This window comes from Xyrauchen texanus, chromosome 8, assembly GCF_025860055.1.
Source record: "Xyrauchen texanus isolate HMW12.3.18 chromosome 8, RBS_HiC_50CHRs, whole genome shotgun sequence".
Classification (NCBI taxonomy): domain Eukaryota; kingdom Metazoa; phylum Chordata; class Actinopteri; order Cypriniformes; family Catostomidae; genus Xyrauchen; species Xyrauchen texanus.
The window spans coordinates 7,178,497-7,200,792 of record NC_068283.1 but is presented as its reverse complement, the minus strand read 5'-3'; the positions used below and the strand labels follow the sequence as shown (position 1 = coordinate 7,200,792).

The 22,296-nt window shown below is 42.5% G+C and overlaps 1 protein-coding gene across 5 annotated transcripts in view; it reads left to right on the top strand.

Moving 5' to 3' along the window:
- Positions 1–22,296, top strand: part of LOC127647620 (caskin-2-like) — an 85,921-nt gene that overhangs the window by 39,485 nt on the left and 24,140 nt on the right. For all 5 annotated transcript variants that reach the window (XM_052131979.1, XM_052131978.1, XM_052131976.1 and 2 more), the window contains exons 4-7: positions 11,047–11,144; positions 11,589–11,734; positions 15,154–15,249; positions 19,749–19,879. In XM_052131979.1, coding sequence (XP_051987939.1) covers positions 11,047–11,144; positions 11,589–11,734; positions 15,154–15,249; positions 19,749–19,879 — 471 coding nt within the window. The remainder of the gene's footprint in view (positions 1–11,046; positions 11,145–11,588; positions 11,735–15,153; positions 15,250–19,748; positions 19,880–22,296) is intronic.

Below are 22,296 nucleotides of genomic sequence, written 5' to 3'. Positions count from 1 at the left end.
TATGTTTCAATGAACTCTAAATATCGCGGAGAGAGAGCACTAAATGCAGCGCGTCTGTTTGAATTAGCATGATTGGTCACCACATTAAGAAGCTTCAAAACAACATTTATTGTTTGAATTTGGTGATAACATTTAAATGGTTTGAAAGCTAAAAATAAGAATATTATTAAACACAAAACAGTCAAAAACATTATTTTGGTCTAAAATAACATTTCTATGTAAGCAGCCTACTGCGACTTCAGACTCAACATGAAAATTCCAGTAAATTCATTAAACATCTTACCTTTTAGAATTTAAGACAACTGTGAGGTTATCCTAACTTTAAGGTGTTATTTACGATGATATTTAAGAAATAAATGTTACAAATGAAGTTACAATCAGCTAAAGATACAAATATTCTTAAGAAGCAAACGGTAGTTAAGAAGATATTTCTTCTTAAGAATGTTTTGTGAATCTTGCCCCTGGATTAAATGTTGCGTTACAAAATTCAGGTGTATTGATACTCGTTTTAAAAATTAAAGTGTTTTTAAATTATATAGGATATTAAAATGCACAGCTAATGGCGCAGGATGCTTAAAAGAACAGAGAGTCTTGTTTTCAATCAAACTGTTGAGACCTAGCACGTGTGGAGGCTCACGCTATTCTCCGTGGCATCCACACACCACCCCCCCCCCAAGAGCGAGAACCACATTATGGTGATCACGAGGAGGTTACCCCATGTTACTCCACCCACCCTAGCAGCTGGGCCAATTTGGTTGCTTAGGAAGCCTGACTGGAGTCACTCAGCACGCCCTGGATTCGAACTTGCGACTCCAGGTGTGTTAGTCCATGTCTTAACTTGCTACACAGGCCCCCCCAGACATGCTTTCTTGATGGTTCACCCTTCTAAGTGACATTGGAGTTGGCACATTGTTAGGAAGGCCCTTGTTTCTGCACACCACCTAATCATGACCTCAGCTTGAATCATCACATCGTTCTTTGGATTGTGAAAGTGTTTAATTATGGTGCATGCCCAGGTTTGTTAGTAAAAGAGGAGAAATAAATCCTGGCGGTGGGGGCATTCAGCAAATTATAGTGGTGTAGCGTTCAAGGTTTTGCGTGCCTGCGAGACAAATGAGTATTTGAGGTGCCTTTGACTTTCTGGGTAGCTGTTGGGATTTGTATGAGGGACGTTTCCATGGCAAACATCCTGGAATGTGTTTGAATGAATGGCCAGGCCGTTATGAGAGGGACTCTTTGGAGCCCTTTCCTTTGTCCAGGCAGGGCCGAGCTGCCAGGATGCATCAAATCTATCCTGACGTCCCGAGAAATAAAGGGCAAAGTGGACAGGGCTCGTAACACAAAGCCCTCACTGAGCTCTGGGAACTTTTCCGAACTATACATTTGTGGGTAAATCAACAACTGCTCAGTATCGCTGCAAGCATCCTGCGGTGTAAAACTTTGTTTTTGTCTGTTGCAATGGCAAAGTGCAGCAGACCTGTGTAACTATTGAAGAACATTTCATTATTCCAATTAATTCAACAAATTCCAGCGTTTGAAACCTTTAAAATATTAAGGAATCTGCCCCTTTTCACTTTTAATTGTTGCTGAATAAGTTGATAATGTTCTAGGGTTTTAGTAACAGCTTTATGGTATAAATGCACAAACATATTACCTTATTTATTGTAGGACTGCCATCTTAATTTATAAGATTAAACATATACACTACCAGTCAAAAGTTTTGGAACACTCATTTTCTTCACATTTTAGAATAATAGGAAAGTCATCAAAACTATGGAATAAAATAAATGGAACATGGAATTATGTTGTGACTAAACAAAATCCAAAATAAATCAAAACTGTCTTATATTTTAGCATCTTCAAAGTAGTCACCCTTTGCCTAGATTTTGTACTCTTGACATTTTCTCAACCAACTTCTTGAGGTATGACCCTGGGATGCTTTTTAAACAGTATTGAAGGAGTTCCCATCTATGTTGAACACTTATTGGCTGCTTTTCTTTATTATATGGTCCAAGTCATCAATTTCAAAAACTTTGCTTTGTAAACTGCAAAAAAGAGTCAGGGGAGCTGTTCTCATTATTTAGCCAATCAAAAACACTTTCCGAGTGTGAAATTATAATGCACATTCGGGTTTGCTGACATCAGTTTGGCTGATGGTTTGGCATGTTGTTGATGGGATGGGGCGCTCTAATTTAGTGACTGAAATCACTTACGGCACCTTTAAGAAATATTGCTGATGGTAATCTAGAATGTGACCTTTGTGTATATATGCCATGTGCTGTGGGTTTAACCCAGTTCCCTTGAAAAGTGTGTATCCACCTCGGGTCTAATCTCCAGGTATAAAGAGAGATGAAAGATTATTGGAACCTTTTGGAAGGGGTCACTACTACAACCAACCACCCATCTCTCCTCACAGCTGGCTCTGTTTTCCTAGAGGGCTTCTAACACAAAAGTGTGTGGAAGCTGGAGGAGAAGAGTGTTCTCTGCTGTTCAGAGAAAAGAGAGCTCTTTCAGCGTCTTCATCCCATGCAGGGATCTCGGGTCCCACCAAAAGTAGGTCAGGTAGGGGAATGAAGAAAGACTGCACAGTGAAGCGATTGTACCGCTGTGACGAGGAGGAGGCCGTGGCCGGGCCGTGAAAGAGCACGGCGGGTGCTAAATCAGCTGATCAGGGGGAGAGTGAGATAAAGGGCAGCCGGAGACACCGGTTCGAGAGAGAGAGATGCAGGTGGCCGCGTTGCATGTGTGTTTGTTTATGTTTGTTTTAAGTTCATTTATATCATTGAAGTTATGTAGACTGGTTCCCCCTCCTTGCCCATCCTTATACTGTTACATTGGTGCCCAAACCCGGGAAGGAGGAGGGATACGCTGTCACAGAGTCCTCGCCTCATCCGCCTGCCAAAGGAGCAGGCGGATGTCTGCCTAGGGACGGATGGGTCACTGCCGGAGGAACCACAGCCATCTTCCGAAAAGGGGAGGAGCGGTTCCATCTGACAGAGGCCAGAGGACATTCTGCCATCTGCCGGGGGAGGAGCGAGCTGTCATCCACCAAAGGGCGGAGGAGCGGATGAGGACTGGGCGACAGCATGTCTGGGAGCCGGCGAGCAAGTTCTTCCCTCTCCCCACACCTCCCCTCGGTTCTCCTTCAGGTTCGCAGGAGGCGGGGTGGACCACCGGATGACAGAACCAGGGGGGGAGTTAGCCAGACCGGTGGCGCCCAAGCCTGAATTGTGCGGGGGTGGAGTGTGGCGAGTAGGAGGTCGTGGCCAGGCCGTTATTGAGCACGGCCGGCATTGAAACAACTGATCAGCGGGAGAGCGAGATAAGGGGCAGTTGGAGATGCCGGTTAGAGAGAAAGAGACGCAGGCATTCGCATTGCATGTGTGTCTGTGTTTGTTTTAAGTTCATTTATATCATTAAAGTTATGTTGACTGTTCAGCCAGTTCCCGCCTCCTCCTTGCTCATCCTTATACTGTTACAACCACCTACCCCAGAACCCTACACCTCAAAACCAAGCCCAGATGAAATCGGCTGGCTTTATTCCACAGTCATACACCCTGGGCCAAAAACTAGTTGTTTTGAACCGGTTTGTGATGCATAGACTGTAAGTACTTTTCGTAGAAGGATTTTGAAATGATCAGCGTTCACAGAGGACGGGCTTCTCAGTGTGGTGGTGCAGAAATAGAAACCAAGCAATTGACAGAATTTGTTGTCATTCATCACTTGTCGCTGTCATGTCAACTCAGAATAGAGTGTATTAACGTGAATTAAAAAAAAATTGTGTAGCGAGTTGCATTGCGTCAGGTTAGGACACGATGTAACACAGCCAGATTCTGTGGAGTGTAACTTGTGAGGTTATGCCAATTGCTTGGTGCCATGGAGCCTCTGGCATTCTCCATTTCCTGTCTTAACCTGCCCTCTTGTTACAGTAACATGGAATGTTCTCCCACTTTAAAGATCTTTGTCCAGAAACTATTTGCCAGAAACTCATTTGTAGTCAACTAGATATCTAAAAAAAAGTATGTGACTATAATTTTCAAGTCAATGTTTAACTTATATTACTTTCCTAACGGCATGCAGCATCAATGGTCTGACGGTCAGCTGGAGAGTATGTTCTGCACTGCAGTAACTCCATTGATGGTACTTGCATTGTCATGGATGGTGCAAAATGGTGCGATTAGTCGACTAGTCTAACCGTGTCACACTGCATTGCTATTGATGAATTCTACTTAATAAACTGAATCTTAAACTGGATTCATTTCCAAATGACTGACGCCAGTGGAGTGTTTCAGTGACTTTCACGCAAACAGAGATTCAAGAAGTAATCAACTTTAGCCTTTCATTTTTATCCAGTCTGGTCCATTTCCGCTCAGCTTTTGCATGTTTTCCCAGTTCTCTTACGAGAGGTTCTCTCGTATTGCGTAAGCTAGCTTACGCTACGCGAAAGATTCATCTTTTCTGAGATATTGAAGCCAAAAAAATTATCCTTAATTTTGTATCATTTGTCAACGCAGTGCAGCAACTGCAGACCTTGAGCGGGCTAGCTAGCAAGCTCATTGGTTGCTCTGCGGCAACTGCTGCAGCCTATAGATCGAACTTGGCGAACTTCGCGTCCAATGAGAGGCGTCCGCGCTTACTGCATCAAAGCCCGCCAAAATGGGCGTGGCTAGAGTGCATATAAGCGTAGTTCGTAGGCTGGAACCCTGATTTTCATCTCTTCAGCGAAGCTCTTCGCATCTCTGAACTGGAAGCCGCGTCGCCGTTCGACGGGCATCTAGCAAGCTTGGACAGCGCTCGAAGAAGCCGGCCGTCTTCGCCACCTTCAGCCATCCTGCGAGCTACGCCATCCGGCGACGTATCCTTTTTAGAGCAAGCTAAGTTCCTCAGCGAACTTCACAAAAAGAGTATCGAGCGTCTTTTTAAAGATGCCTCGCACTTCCTGCGGCTCATACCGCGCTCCCGGAAGTCCAGAAAGCCACCCAAGCCATGAATCTTTTCCTGCCTCGTCGCGCTAGCTCCTCTGCAGGCCGCCCACGTGACCAGCCTCCTGCACGAGCCTCTTCACAGCGCCCAGCTAAGCAAAGCCAGACTTTTCAGCGTCGACAGGGCGGCCGCCCTAGGTCGCGCTCAGACAGCCGCCGCAGACCGCCGCCCCCCCGCGGGTCTCGGCCTAAGATTGCGTTGAAACCTGAGCAACCGAAGTCCTCCTAGCTTTGTTGAGAAAACGACGGCTCAGTCCCGCCGCAGCCGGACAGCCGTCAAAGCTTCGCCCTCTGTCAGTCCCCTTCTCTCAGGCTACTGCAGTGGTGGATTCAGCAGCCAACAAGCCGGTGATACTGCCCGCTTGCCTGCACTCAAACGCCGTTTTCACGGCGACCCAAATAAATCTTGTAAAGAGCAAACATGCCTTATGTGTAGAAAATGTGCCCACAATCCAGTGTTCACCCCTACACACAAGCATTACACTTCCCGTGTTCCTATCACGGACACAGCCCGCTCGAGTGTTAGAGTCAATAAACGCGCCCACGAATCCGTGCGCGCGCCCCTTCTCTGGCCGCTCTGTCACACGACCAGCCTTGTGTAGAAAATGTGCCCACAATCCAGTGTTCACCTCTACACACAAGCATTACACTTCCCGTGTCCCGATCAGAGCCCACTCACATAAAGCGGACACAGCCCGCTCGAGTGTTAGAGTCAATAAACGCGCTCACGAATACGTGCGCGCGCCCATTCTCTGCCCGCTCTGTCACACGGCCAGCAAACACTTCTCTGTATGTAAGTCCCGTGCCCGTGACTATGCTCGCGCCACACTTAACAGATGTGACTCTTTCCCCATTCACCTCAATCGGGAAGTCACTCACAGAACAGCCTGTCCCTTCTGTCTGCGAGCAGTCATGCATAAGCACAGTAAGCGCGCTCACACATTCTGTTCAGCGCGCTGTGTGCGGCAATCAGGGTGATTTGGCCATTCACCCTCTAGCGTTACGCTTCAAAGCGTGGGAAGCTATCCCTGGATATCCAAATGGGTGTTAAGCACAATAAAACAGGGCTATTTGCTACAGTTCGATCGCCGCCCTCCCCGCTTCAGAGCACGGCTCGAAACTATGGTGAACACGGAAGCAGCCTGCATGCTTCGTTCAGAAATAGCAAACCTTCTGTGCAAAAGGGCCATAGAGAAAGTGCCGCCTTCGCTGAGCGAGTCGGGGTTTTACAGCCGTTATTTTCTTGTTCCCAAGAAAGACGGCGGCCTCAGACCAATATTAGATCTCAGGGTTTTGAACAAGGTGCTTGCAAAAAGACCGTTCAAAATGCTTACAATCAGGAAACTCCTCGCGCATACGCACCAGGGGGACTGGTTTATCTCTCTCGATCTGAAAGATGCCTATTTTCAGATTCAGATAAATCCCCGTCACAGGCCATTCTTGAGATTCGCCTTCGACGGCCAGGTTTATCAATACACCGTCCTTCCGTTCGGCCTGTCTAGCACCCCGTACTTTCACGAAGTGCATGGATGCGGCGCTTGCACCCCTGCGGAGTCAGGGCTTGCGAATTCTGAACTATTTGGACGACTGGCTGATTATGGCACAGACACATACGGAGCTTCTGTCTCACAGAACAGTTCTCCTCAGCCATCTGAACAGTTTGGGTCTTGCAGTCAATTGGACCAAGAGCTCACTACAGCCCAGTCAGGCAATTTCCTTCCTTGGAATAGAACTAGACTCCGTGGCAATGACGGCTCGCTTATCTACACAGCGCGCGCACCGTGTTCAGTGACTAGCTGCGTCCTTTCAGATGAACAGCCTCACGCCTCTGAAAAAATTTCAGAGAGTGCTAGGTTACATGGCCTCAGCCGTAGCAGTACTTCAGCTGGGTTTACTGCACATGCGCCCGCTTCAGCATTGGCTAAACACCCGCGCGTCTCGCCGGGCTTGGGCCACAGGCCGCCAGCCGATCAAGGTGATTCAGACCTGTATTTCAGCTCTGCAGCCCTGGACAGTGGCCGAATGGTATCAGCGGGGAGTGACGATGGGAGCTGTATCTCGCTGAAAAGTCATCTCGACAGACGCGTCCAACACGGGTTGGGGCGCGGTCTGCGAGGGCTTCTGGTATTTTTTGGCCTATGGTCAGTTCAGGAAAAGCTCCTTCACATAAATTGTCTGGAAATGATAGCGGTCGAGTACGCGCTTGTTCGCTTTCTCCCGGTCATTCAGGGTCACCACGTCCTGGTCCGTTCGGACAACAGATCTGTGGTATCCTACCTAAACCGTCAGGGCGGTGTCAGATCCAGGGACCTCTTCCATCTGACGAAACGCATACTGAGTTGGTCCCAGTGCCACCTGCGCTCGCTGAGGGCGACGCACGTGCCAGGCCACCTGAACGACGGCCCAGACAGACTGTCCAGAGACAATATTCCCCCAGGGGAATGGTCCCTGCACGCTCAAACAGTCCAGAAGTTATGGCGCATATTCGGCGGAGCAGAGATAGACCTCTTTGCGTCAGAAGAGAACTCTCACTGCCCAATATTTTTCTCGAAGCGAGGACAGCTGGCCCAGGACTGGCCCAACTGCCCGCTTTACGCCTTCCCTCCCGTCTCGCTATTGCCACAGGTAATGCAGAGGATCAGGAAACGCATCACTCGGTGCTCCTCATAGCCCCGCGTTGGGAGAATCAGACATGGTTCCCGGAGCTTACGCAGCTGTCACTGACAGCGCCGTGGCCCATCCCAGTGGGAGCAGATCTCCTCTCTCAAGCTCGCGGCGCGATCTGGCATCCCCACCCAGAGCTGGGTGCTGCAGCGTGGGTGATCAACGACTACCCGTCGCTCTGCCAGAAGGGGTAATAAACACCATCATACACGCTAGAGCCCCTTCCACGAGAAGACTCTATGCGTCAAAATGGTCTGTGTTTTCAAAATGGTGCACCGACAGAGACCTGGACCCACGGACGTGTGGGGTGTCGTCGCTGCTCGTGTTTTTACAAAGAGCTGCTGGATAAGGGCAGATCCCCATCCACGCTCAAAATGTATGTGGCGGCCGTCGCGGCGTTTGCTGAACCCCTGCACGGCCAGTCACTGGGAAAAAACGAGCTGGTCATCCGCTTCCTCAGGGGAGCTAGAAGGATGAACCCCTGCGCCCCCCCATCGGTTCCTATCTGGGATCTTTCTATAGTTCTCGAAACTATGAAAGCCCCCCCTTTCGAACCGCTTCAATCCGTGGATTTGAAATACCTTTCACTCAAAACCGTTTTTCTGACTGCCCTGTCATCAATCAAACGTGTGGGAGACCTTCACGCGCTGTCTGTCAGCGCTGCGTGTCTTGAGTTTGGACCAAGTGACTCCAAGGTCATTTTAAAGCCTAGACACGGCTATGTTCCCAAGGTGATCGGTACTCCTTTCAGAGCACAGGTCATTTCCCTATCGGCGCTGGCAGCATCCGATAATGAACGCGACGCCAATCTCCTTTGCCCAGTCAGAGCACTGAGATTGTATACTGCGCGCTCCGCCTCTTTCAGACGCTCTGAGCAGCTTTTCGTTTCGTTCGGAGGGCGCACCAAAGGTCTCGCCGCCTCGAAACAGACACTGTCTAGATGGATAGTGGACGCTATTGCTGCCGCATACGGCGTCAAAAGACCTGCCATGCCCGTTGGGCATTAGGGCTCACTCCACTAGAGGCATGGCCTCATCGTGAGCATGGTCCAGCGGGATTTCCATTCACGACATATGTGTGGCAGCGGGCTGGGCTTCCCCCTCCACCTTTGTCAGATTTTACAATCTGGAAGTGCCCGCCCTGCAGGCAAAACTACTAGTGGTTTAATACGCTACAGCTCCCCTGGTGAGCTGCACTGATGGGACTCATTCCACACAGACCGGCACCGCCGCTCTGTCGTTCCCTTCCCACTATGTGCTTATGTATTACACACACACTGGCCCGCACTCTTGCCGGCCAAATATTATTTCCCCACTCACAAGGGCTCCCCGGGTCCCCCCACCCCGGGGCTCATGCAGTGGATGCTTGGCGCGCACGGCGTTGACAATGGGTTCCCGTAGCGTAAGCTAGCTTACGCAATACGAGAGAACCTCTCGTAAGAGAACGAATCGGTTACCTAACGTAACCTCGGTTCTCTCTAGACGAGGGAACGAGTATTGTTTTTTTTTCGCTCGTGCCACGAGCGACTTTCGCTTCATTCAATGAAAACCAGGGTTCCAGCCTACGAACTACGCTTATATGCACTCTAGCCACGCCCATTTTGGCGGGCTTTGATGCAGTAAGCGCGCGGACGCCTCTCATTGGACGCGAGTTCGCCCAAGTTCATCTATAGGCTGCAGCAGTTGCCGCAGAGCAACCAATGAGCTTGCTAGCTAGCCCGCTCAAGGTCTGCAGTTGCTGCACTGCGTTGACAAGTGATACAAAATTAAGGATAATTTTTTGGCTTCAATATCTCAGAAAAGATGAATCTTTCGCGTAGCGTAAGCTAGCTTACGCAATACTCGTTCCCTCGTCTAGAGAGAACCGAGGTTACGTTAGGTAACCGATTTGTTTTCATCTCTAATACATAGCTCTGAGAAGCCAGGGGTTCAGGAAATGAATGCTTTTTAGGTAACCCCTCTGACTCTCTGCAATTAGGTTGATGTTCCTCTTTGATAAGATGATTCAGGCATGCTGTGGGTTGGAATGCTGGAAAAGACAATGTTTTCAGACTTATGCTACATACATTTAGACATTTAAGGATTGTTTCTTTCCCAAGATAATGGGCAAATTTCAGACAACAGAGTCAGGTATATAAGAGGAAAGACTGCTTTAATGAAACCTGACAAACCCTCGTTGCTTTAGAAATCACCTTCAAGATGTGACTTGGCATTTAAAGATATTGAGGGGGAAACGTGAGCAATTCGTCCTCTGGTGCATGGTTAATCCCAAAAGTGCCACATTAAATTTTACGTGCCCTGTCTGTTTTGGCTAAAAAAATATATGAGACCACTTGTGTTTCAAGTGACTGCTCCCCCTACTAAAGTGATATGTTTGCAGTAATGGCTGTGGGCCACTCTGTCTGTGAAGACTTCACAAAGAGAAAGATCAGGAAGAAGATTTACGCCTGGGACGTCTGAAACACTTGAGGAGGGGTGGTTGAAGGCCTGTTACTCATCTTTGAGAGGTCTTGCTTTGATTTCTGCATGTTCTAACAAAACACATCCTCCCCAGACAAAAAGCATTTTAATTCGTCATACGTCTGTGAACTTCTGCGCATATGTGGGCGTATTTGCTCAGGGCACACAGTTTTTTGCCTGAGCTTGTGCTGTATTGAATATATCTCCCCCTTTAACACTCTGTTTTAGTTTTTGCCTAATAAAACCGTGTAAATTTCAGACTTTAGTCTAATTGTTCCACAGTGTGGGACACTTTTACAAGGGAATGTTTTGTTGGCAGTCTTGCATGTATTGGAGTGTTTTATATTTTCAGTTTCTTTTTATACCACAGATGGCCTCAAGTGGGGACTGATGAAAGTGTAATCATGTGCTCTGGTATCACAATAAACAGATAATGTATTTGAGTGGCTTTTTTATTATTTGGCTTTGGCCTGCATCATTCCCTACAGCACTGTTTATCTGTTCTCAAGAGTTTAATTATTTCGTTTTTTCTATCTCTTTAAAGGTCTTATGAAGTTGCCTCGACGAGAGACTTTTTCTGTTCTTTGTTGACGTAGTTCCTGTTGATGAAGTTGGGATGGGGCGTATTAAAGGGATCTTCCCTTTTTTTAATAGCCAATAAGCTTTAGTTATATCAGAGCCATAAACGATGGTTTGCAACTTGCTGGTTGGTTGCAGGTGGAGGGACATTTTCATTCTGGAGAACATTTGATTGGACAAAAATGTGTTTAGTGCAACACGTGTCATCAACATTTTGGTCTGTTTCCTCAGAAGAGAAAAACTGTCAATTTTAAATGCATATATCTGTTAAAAGTTAAACGTTTGTCAACTTTTAGGAGAGCATAAATGGCCTTTAGAACTTGACTTGAACTAAAAGCCAAGGTCTGTTTTTTTCCCCTCAGGTTTTCAGCGCTACATCATGCTGCTCTCACAGGCACTACAGAGTTGCTGTCTCTACTGTTGGAGGCTCAGGCCATCGTTGACATCAAGGACAGTAACGGTTAGAACACAGCCATCTCCTTATTAACTCATGTGCCTTTTGTAAACTCTAAATGCTTGTGACTGTGAAGTTAAAGGAACTACTAATGGTTGACAGACTGGGTTTTTAAATGACTGAAGGTGGTATCTAAAGAGCAGGGTGGCCGATTTAATACTAATAAACACTGGGGTCCAAAAGTCTGAGATCACTAGCGAAAATGCTTATATTTTTGCATTCTTTTCGAATTTAATACAATTTTGTTTTGAGCTACAGAAGCACAATATATGATACCAGTATTGTCAGATTTTATTGCTGATTGAAATGTTATTGAAACAAATTCTTGACCAACAGTTTTGAAGATTTTGGTCTTTCCCTTTTCAAGGACACATGAGCTGTACTTGTGTGCCTGTTGTTCACGTAGAGAACAGCTCCATCAGTTTTGATTGTGTTTGTTTTGCTCTGCAGGCATGCGGCCGCTGCATTACGCATCATGGCAGGGTAAAGCCGAATCAGTACTAATGCTGCTGCGGACAGGGGCTACCGTTAACGGTGCGTCTCACGACGGGCAGATTCCACTACACCTGGCTGCTCAGTACGGACACTACGATGTGGTACGTATACTTTACACATGACGATTACTCCCCAAACTCTGATGCTTCAAAACAGATTGCAGTGAACAAACACATCACAAACATGCTTATTAACAAAGAGCAGAGCGGTTTAGAGTTGTGAAGGGGATTAAGTTCCGATAAGGGAGAGGGAGGTGTGGGGGATATGGGGATTTGAGTAGCAGTAATGTAAATGTAAGGAGATCTGCTTTATGGAATTAGAACAACATTTGTTTCCTTTCTAAAATATATTAAAACATTATATATGTGGGTCATTCTGACTATGCAGTACATTTACATGTCGCCAACATAATAGACAGGACTGTTCAAACATTGTAGGCACTTGGGGCAAATGTTGCATAGTAAAGATGTCTTCAAAAATAATGACATAAATAGTTTTCATATATCAGTTAACATTGTAAAAAGTCCAGTAAACATAAAAAAGCTAAATCAATATTCGGTGTGGCCACCTTTGCCTTTAAAACAGCATCAATTCTCCTAGATACACCTGGACAGTTTTTCTTGGTTGTTGGCAGATAGGATGTTACAAGCGTCTTGGAGAATTCGCCACAGTTCTTCTGTCTATTTCGGCTGTCTCAATTGCTTCTGTCTCTTTATGTAATCTCAGACTGACTCAATGTTCAGTGGGGGTCTCTGTGGGGTCATGACATCTGTTGCCCCTGTTCTTCTATTCTTTTCTATTTGCAAAAGTAATGTTTGGGAGTTGTTTGTGTAAATGTTTCTAACATTTATATTTTCCTATTGACACACTAAAGCACTCTTTATAGAAATACTTCCATAAAAAACATATTCATATCGTTCAATACATACTGCTTAACAGGAATGACCCATGTTCAACACACACATAACATGATTATGCAATGGTATTGGAACAGAATGGCATGTGTTTTTGTGCATTAGACTGCATGTTAGATTATTTTTGCATATGTGCTTGTCTTTCATTTTCATAAAGGATGACACAGACCACCAAATGCAGTCTCCTTTATTAGCAGAGATTTAGGGCTTTGTGGATTTAGTAGAATGGAGGGCATCACTATTATTATTGCCTATACTTAGAGTCAGAGATTTGAACAAACCACTAAGTATTACAATTTGTTTGCTGTTACTTTTTTAAATGCTTTGACTTGTGATTTGAACACTTTCGCAACACCCTAAAAAACACTCAGAACACCTTACATTGCAACACTCTGAGTTTTGCATGGGTAAGCCCTCTGAAAATCTAGTTTATTTAGGGATTGCAATTGAGATTATATGATTCTTTTTTAACAGTTTTCATTGAGGTCCAATTTTATAGTCTGGTTAAGTCTTTGGGATGTGATTTAAATTAAAAGACAACAACTAAAATAGCATGAATGTTGTAGGATCATTCTTGTTGGATAAAGCACCTGGAATCTTACATCATGTAACTGAAATGCCAAGAAATATGATGTCAGCCTTATGAAATTAACTAGAAATGTTTTTCTTTGTACTGTAAATGTTTGTATGTTAGGGCTGAGCGGTATGATATTACACACAGTGTGATGACAGAAATGTTTTTTAATTGCTCTCATGTATATCTCTATCGGAAAATCTCTGAAAACGCAATAACTGCAAAACGGTACCACCACTAAAAAATGCTAAGTGCTAATATAGCTAAAGTGGTATCACAAAATCTCCACCAATTTTGTGTATACTATCACATTATCTGGCAAAGCGGTATCGCAGTATCTCTACCGATTTTGTGTATAATATCGCAAAATATTGAACAGCTGTACTATGGGTAAAGTGGTATTGCAAAAATGTATTTTGTACTATCACTAAAACAATATCACAAAATCTCTACCGTGTTGTGCTTACTATCGCAAAATCTCACAAAACTTTCTATTATTAAAACGGTATCGTAGGGTTTCGAGCGTTTTTTGTTTAGGATTGCAAAATATTGCAAAACTGTTCTACCACTAAAACAGTACTGCAGAATATCTTCCAATGTTGTGTATACTAACGCAAAATCTCACAAAACTGTACTATTGCTAAAACGGCATCGCAAAATCTTTACTGATTTTGTGTATACTGTTGCGAAATCCCACAACATGGTTCTATCGTTAAACCGGTATAGTAGAATCTAGAGCGAGTTTTGTTTACTATCATAAAATCTCACAAAATGGTACTATCACTAAAACCATATCACAAAATCTCTACCGATTTTGTATATATTAATGCAAAATTGTAAAAATGGTACTATTTCTAAAACGGTATAGCAAAATCTTTTCTGATTTTGTGTATAATTTCGTGAAATCTCTCAAAACGGTTCTATCACTAAAACGGTATCATATATTCTCAAGCAATTTTCGTTTACTATCGCAAAATTTCACACAAACGGATCACAGTATCGCTAAAATTATATTGCAAAATCTCTACCGATTTTTTGTTTACTATCGCAAAATCACACTAAAAATGTACTATTGCTAAAACAGTATCACAGAATCTTTACTGGATTTGTGTAAATTGTCATGAAATCTTGCAAAAGGTACTATCACTAAAACGGTATTGCAGAATCTTGAAAATGTTACTGTTGCTAAAACGGTATCGCAGAATCTTTATAGATTTTGTATATACAATACTATCCCAAAGTCGTGCAAAAATTTACAATTACTAACTCTCTACCGATTTATTGTAGACTATTACAAATTCTCACAAAATGGTACTATTGCTAAAACAGAATCGCTAAATCTTTCTGATTTTGTGTATACAATACTGTCGTAAAATCTCTCTAAAGCGGTATCGCAGAACCTGTAGCGATTTTGTGTATACTAACGGAAAATCACGCAAAATGGTTTTATTGCTAAAATGGTTTCACAGGATTATTTGTTGGCTATCAACCATTTTACAACAGCTTCAGATGTGGCTCATCCAATCAGAATTTAGAATCAGAAGTATCCATTTTATAATATTAGTTTTATTGTCTATTGTTTTTAACTCAATTGTTGCACAGTGTGAAGCTGTTTTTGACTTATCATTCATTTGTAATTAATAATCTCATTTTTTATTTGAATCCATCAAGCTCTAAATACAAATAGAAAATAATCAAAGGAGTTGAAGTACCTGTCATTTGTTAAGTGTTGAATTCACAGGATTATCCTAAACAAATATAACCCGATGGCTGCTTAATATATCATTTGTTTTTATTTGTTTTTAATGAATTTCCATCAAAAATAACTATATTAGTAATAAATCGTTTTATGATATCAAATTACTCATACCATGATATTGACGTTGGGTCATACTATCCACTGCTAGTGTACTAGTGAGGGATAGTCTGCATGTTTTTATCATGTTTTTGTGTCTCTTATGATGTTTTGTGCACAAACGCATGCCACATACAAACAAACATGAATTTCTCTTCTTCTGTCTGTCTCTGTCAGTCTGAGATGTTGCTACAGCACCAGTCGAACCCGTGCGTGCTGAATAAGGCTAAGAAGACTCCTCTGGATCTGGCCTGTGAGTTTGGCCGTGTGAAGGTCAGTGTTCTCGTCTCTATAGGGACCGATCATGAATGTTTACCCTCATTCTTCATGTTGGATGTTAATTATTACGTCACATAATTTCCTTTGTTATCGCAGATGTATAGGGGGATCTCACAAAAACATGTCTAGGCCACTTTTCACTCCAAAATCAAAATAAAAAAAAAATATATGCAGTATTTTGCTTATAGAAAGGGAAGATTATTTATAGGACTATTAAGATTTAGTATAATCATTTGTCATTACTCAAAATGATTACTTTTGATTGTTTTTCCTGTAATTTTCATCATGATCAATGATTCTGATTCTGTAATAAAATAATTTTTAATATTAATGATTAAATATTTATTTTGTAATATTTATTTATCTTTTATCCGTTATTTTTTTTTTCCTCTCACTGATGAGAATTAGGGAGAAACACGCTTAACTGCCATGAAAATAATGCCAAAAAATCGTAATGGTCCAAAAAATTGGATTTACCTCAAGCAAATGATTTTCTTTTCATTTTGCTGTGAACTTTGAGCAGGAAATGCCCTTTGTTGAGAAATGTATGGAAATGCATAGACAAGGGATGGGCCATGAGTTATGCAATAAAATATAATTTTCCCTCCTTTTTTTCCTCTCAGCATGTCCTGACTGTGATTATTGGTACGCACACGCACACACACACACACGCGCGCGCACACACACACGCGCACACACACACACACATGCACGCACACACACACACGCGCACGCACACACACACACTAAAAGCTGCTACTAAAATCTGACTGTGTTGTGTGATTTCATTTCAGATTTGTATTTTTAGAGGCTCTCAGTGTGTGTTTGTGTGTGTGTATGTGTGGTCAGGGTCCAAAATGAACATTTGCTTATCACCAAACTCAACTTAAAATTGATGCAAATTTAACTTGCCAGTTGTCTGGTAACTTCATTAGGAACTGCATCATAATGCATGGCTTAAATCCAATTGTAAGAACGATTATCTGTGTCTCGCTGATGTGAGTTATTCAAATCAAACTGCATATTAAAGAAAACATCTTTGTGTGCCTAAAGCGACTTTTAACTCGGTGGAGAAATCTGAAGTCTGAAGTTTATTAGTGAATTTCATGTATGGCGACACATTCTTGCATTAAGCCACCAAAACAAAAATATGAGGGACAAAATTTCTAGTTTGTGACAGGTGCAGTTTCAATGAGACGGCTCATCTTGTATACTAAACATGCAAGACAAAAAACGACTAAATAATCACATTGTAATAGAGAAAGAAATGCATTTGGAATGAATAAAATACCCAAATTAGTTAAGGTCTTAAATCAAAGTAACAAGTCTTAAATTCATACGGTCATGGCCTTAAATGTTGCATGAGGGATTGTTTTCTCATTGCATTGACCAGATGTCCTGTTTTTAAGAGGTGTGTCCCCGTGTCCCGACAATTCTCTAAAAAATGTAATTATGTCCCGGTTTCTGCCTGGTAGGCTCTCTGATTTTATTTCATGCAATCTCTCGCTATTGTCTCTGGTATTGTTTGCAGAGAAGAGAAGCAATTTCATTGTGTCACACATTGATTTGACGATACTTTCATTCAAGTATGTCCATACCTGACATGACAACTCATAATTACACATGCAATATGAACTTATATGGATAGAACAGGCTACATGGAATTTCTATATATATAAAAAAGAAGCTCAAATGTGGTTAAATTGTGAAAAGCTAAATATAAATTTTCACAAACTATATATTTCAGAAGTTTGCACACCCCTTTGGTTTTAGAAGTGTTCACACCCCTCTCAGAATGTATATATATATGTAGATGTATATATAAATGCAAATAAGATAACATATTTCATGTAGTACTGCCCTTCAAAAGCTACAAAAGCTACATTGTCATTACACAAACCATCCTGTTCAAAAGTTTGCATCCCCTTGGTTCTTGGTTCTTGTGTTGTCTTCTGGAGCATCAATGCATGTTTGCACCTTTTGTAATAGTTGTGTATGAGTCCATCAATTGTCCTAAGTGTCAAAAGCTGGATGTCTACATCATTAAGCCACTGTTGGGAAGAACTCAAATGTGCAGAAGATGATGGGAAACCAAAGAATGTATGGTATTTTTCTTAAGAAAAGTGGGCAGCTTCACAGCTCAGGACAAAGCAGGAACTTAGCAGGAATGTAAACTTCTGAACAGGATCATTTGTGTAACTTCAGTTACTATTTTTGGTATGTCAAATAGCTTCTTCAGGGCAGTACTAAATAAAAACAAAATGCAATTTTTATGATCCCTCATTTTATTTAAATTTTTTAAACTAGTTTGCATTTCCTCTCCCCCTAATTTCAGCGCCACACAGCTTACATTAGTTCCTTAAATATTCATTGAACTGTATAGAGGAGGTGCTGGTATGTGCGGCTTCATCTGTCAGCAAGTGAGACAGTTGTGCAGTGATTCTTACATTTTCTGTAGTTGCTCTTATAAAGTTCTTTAAAAAGTCTCAAATGTAGCTTTATAAAACCTGCAGAAACATTGTTGCAGCTTCATGGCCAGTAAGAAATATTTATGGCTGGTAAATATACTCATTTCACTGCATCGTGTCTTTCTCTCTTATTCTCACACTCTTTGTCCTGTGTTCCTCTGAGAGTTAATGAGTGTGTGGAGTTTGTGGCGCAGATGTTTTGGGGTGTTAATCGTCAATGGGACACATTAGCCTGACCTCATCCTCACCTGTGAGGTCTCTGAGAGCCAAATTTCAACTTCCCAGAAACCCTTTGTGTGTGTGTGTGTGTCTGCTTCCTGCCTTTTCCATTTCTGTCTCTATGCTTTTGTCACATGCTCTTTCTCACAGTTCAGTTCAGTGTACTTCGACAAAAACTGTACTTTTGCGTTGCCAAAGTGTTTGTATGTAACACAAGCAGATAATGTTCATAAAATCATTCCTTCCTGACAGCTTACATACAAATAGTTTTATGAACAGTTTACACATACAGTTTACACATAATGCGGCGGCTCATTTAAGCCCATTTGGCCCGTTTCGCGGCCAACCTACCGGCCCGCTCGGTTCTCCCGATGGCCAGTCCGCCCCTGATCGGCCCTAAAGTGCGTCGGCCCACCGGGAAAATGTCCGGTATGCCAGATTACTACACACAATTCTTGGTGGCTTCAATTATAAATTCACAAGTAAAGTGTACTTTGCGTTGGTTGTACATTTTACTCAAGCAATGTAGCAATGAATTAAGCCATGCTTTTAAAAGTGCACTAGCATACCAATACTTTTTTAACAGCTTAGTCATGTACCACATGACACTTGGAAGCCTTCCACAATGAAGATTAAAGGAATAGTTTATCCAAAGATTAAAATTCTCTCATCGTTTATTCACCCTCATGTCATCCCAGATGTGTTTGACTTTCTTTGTTGATGTTTAGAAGAAATATTTCAGCTCTGTTGGTCCATAAAATGCAAGTGAATGGTGACCAGAACTTTGTAGCTCCAAAAAGCACATAAAGGCAGCACAAAAGTAATCCAGACAACTCCAGTGGTTAAAGCCATGTCTTCAAAAGTAATATGACAGGTGTGGGTGAGAAGAACACCTTTTTTTTTATATATATATATATATATATATAAATCTCCAACTTTGACCAACTTTGACAAGTGTGGGGTTGAATCTGAAAGTGAACGTGTAGATTTTAAGTAAAAAAAGGACTTAAATATTGATCTGTTTCTCACCCACATCTATCATATTGCTTCAGAAGATATGGATTAAACCACTGGAGTCGTATGGATGATTTTATGCTCCCTTTATGTGCTTTTTAGAGCTCCAAAGTTTTGGTCACCATTCACTTGCATTGTATAGGCCTACAGAGATGAAATATCATTTCTTTCTGCAGAAGAAAGTCAGTCATGCATATCTGGGATGGCAGTGAAGTAAATGAGAGAATTTACATTTTGGGGTGAATTATCCCTTTAATACATGCTAAGCCATCTAATAGACAGCATCACTTTGCATTACGGGCGCTTGAGGCAAGATATAGAGCTGCGCACACAGACCCAAACACTGAAACACGATGACGGTGACGGGTAATGTTGTGTAGAACATGAACTTCAGATTCACAAAAAAAGAAGTTACCACACGTAACAACAAAACCAACAATGAAACTTGCAAACAGTAAACCATGCAAGCACATTTATTATTCAAGCCCGGTGCATGCTGGGAACATTTATTCATTCCTCAACCAAAGGTGTTTGATAATAGCAGAGATAGTAAGACAAAGTGAGTAGTATTGTGCTGGTCATGTAATATTAATATGATGACCCCCGGCTACTGATATGACTGAAGTCTTAATCACATGTGAGTGGATATTGTTTTAAACAGATTTGTTCAAAATATATACAATTCATTTCTTTAGGTGTATAACTTTATTAATGAGGAAAAAGTTACTGGGACTTAATCTGCTAATAATCTCTCTCTGTCTCTCTCTCTCTCTCTCTCTCTCTCTCATGTAGGTGGCTCAGCTGTTGTTGAACAGTAATATGGTTGCATCTCTATTAGAGGGCGATCGGAGAGACGGGTCAGACTTGAACTGTAACACTCCTCTACACCTCGCCGCACGCAACGGACACAAGGATGTCATCCGGTGAGCTCTTTTAGGCTGTTTTCAGTCTGGGTTTGATAACTTGGTTTCGAAACTCCTCACGTTTGTGTGAGTAACACATCTGCATCCATCAATCTGAGCTGTGGCAGGCTTTACTATGTCTCTGGAGAGACACATGTGTATCCGAGAGCTGCTCTGAGCACGTCTCTTGGGGACTGAGGTCAGATCAGCTCTCTGCTCTAGTGTTTAATGCGTCACAGCTGAATTTCATTCTCCAGCTGAGGTGTGAAATTAGGTGAACTGTCCCTTTAAATATGGTTTCTGACTGTAGTTTAGTAGCTGTACCACTGTACCATCCCAGTAGCATGGCAGAGAGATCTTGGTGCCAACACAGTCGGTGCCCCGTCTGTCTCTGTGACTCACGGTCCTGAGGGAGAGGAGTGTTTCTATCTCGACACATGTGTGGATTTTTTAAACACTGCTGTGACTCACTTCCTTTAAGACAGACAGCTCTCCCTTCATCACCTCAAACCCTGATCAGCATTGTGTTCACATCAGAGATGTAATGTGGTGAACCTTACCAAACCTGTCAAGAACATGTCCAGGTCATATTTCACCTCAAAATCGAAATGAAAAAATACGAATTATTTAGGAGCTGATAGGACACCCCTTACCCTTCTCATTTCCATAATGGACACAAATGTATTCCCGCACTGGGATTGCATTTTTGCCTGTAATTAATGCTGATGTTAATTTTAAAATGGTTGTATTACTGTAAGAAATGACAGTAAAACAGTTATGAGATTATAATAAGAATCACAATTGAAAATGATGGAAATTACAATAAAACTTATAAGTAAAACATTTAGGCACTTTGACCTAAAAAATTCAATTTCTAGGGAAATGTGCTTAATTGTTATGAAATTAACGTAAATAAAGCAGCGTTTCCATCGTCCAAGTTGAAGCCACTGTTTCTCTTTTATTAAATGTAACAAATTACGTGCGGTTTATAGCACGCAGACAAAATGCTCTGATGAACTTTTGTTTGCTAGCGTTTAGTGCCGTCTGTTTTCGCACCATTCTCTAAACACTCTAGAGGCTGTTGATGGTGAAAATCCCAGAAGATCAACAGTTACTGAAATACTCAAACCAGCCCGTCTGGCACCAACAATCATGCCACGGTCCAAATCACTGATATCACATTTTTCCCCATTCTGATGGTTGATGTGAACATTAACTGAAGCTCCTGACCAATATCTGCATAATTTTATGCACGGCTTTCACATGATTGGCTGATTAGATAATCGCATGAATAAGTAGATGTACCTAATAGAATAATAATCATAATTACCTCATATAAGGATGTTTTTAAGATGTTAATTAGATTGTGATGCTTTCCAGATGAAAAGATCTAAAACATACATCTCAGAGATGTACGTGTGCTATCTGGGTATAGACTTATTGCAGATGAGCAAACAAAGTAAAAAGTATGTCTTCCAGATGTAAACACACACATCAAATATATGTTGATTTACGAGTGCTATCAGGGTTTTTTTTTCCACAGATCGGTTTAACCGGTTCACAAATTGATCTGAATGATTCATTTGCAGATCTGAATTAGAATGTTCTAAAGTATCGTTCTCCAGAAATTAAAAACGACAGGTAAGCTCATGCTAATTCATCGGTCAAAAACTTCAGGAGCCCTGATAATGTCACACGTCCTTAATATGCATCACTTGTTTTTTTCTATTGAAATTGGGTTGAAATATTACCTGGGCATGTTTTTGACTGGTTTTGTGAGATTCAGCCAATGGCGTTTCTGACTGTGTCTGTTGAAACTTTTCTGTTTGTTTGTTTGTTTGTGTGTGTGTGTGGGTCTGTATGTGTGTGTATGTGTGTTTGTGGGCCGGCGTGCATGTGTGTGTGTGTGTGTGTGTGGGCCGGCGCGCTGTGTGTGTGTGTGTGTGTGTGTGGGCCGGCATGCGCGTGTGTGTGTGTGGGCCGGCGCGCTCTGTGTGTGTGTGTGTGTGTGTGTGTGTGTGTGTGTGTGTGTGGGCGGCATGCGCGCGCGCGGGAAGGTATAAGTGGTTTACAAGGACATTTTTTTAGGTTACAAACTGGTAATTGCATTGATATTATGCTATAAATGTGGTTTATGAAGACATTTCTAGTGTCTCCATAATTTCAGTCACTTAAAAAACATACTAAACAAAGTTTAGTCTTCTTAGAATCTATAGTTCATACAGTATAAAAATCATTATGTCTATGGAGAGTCCTCATAATGATAGCTGCACCAACATGAGATGTGTGTGTGTGTGTGTGTGTGTGTGTGTGTGTGTGTGTGTGTGTGTGTGTACGGCTGTCACACAAGCAGATCCCCTCCTCATGCCTGACATTCCCAGTACAGTGCTCAAATTCCAGCCAGCATTCCAACAAATGAGTGTCTCTGATTGTCCCGT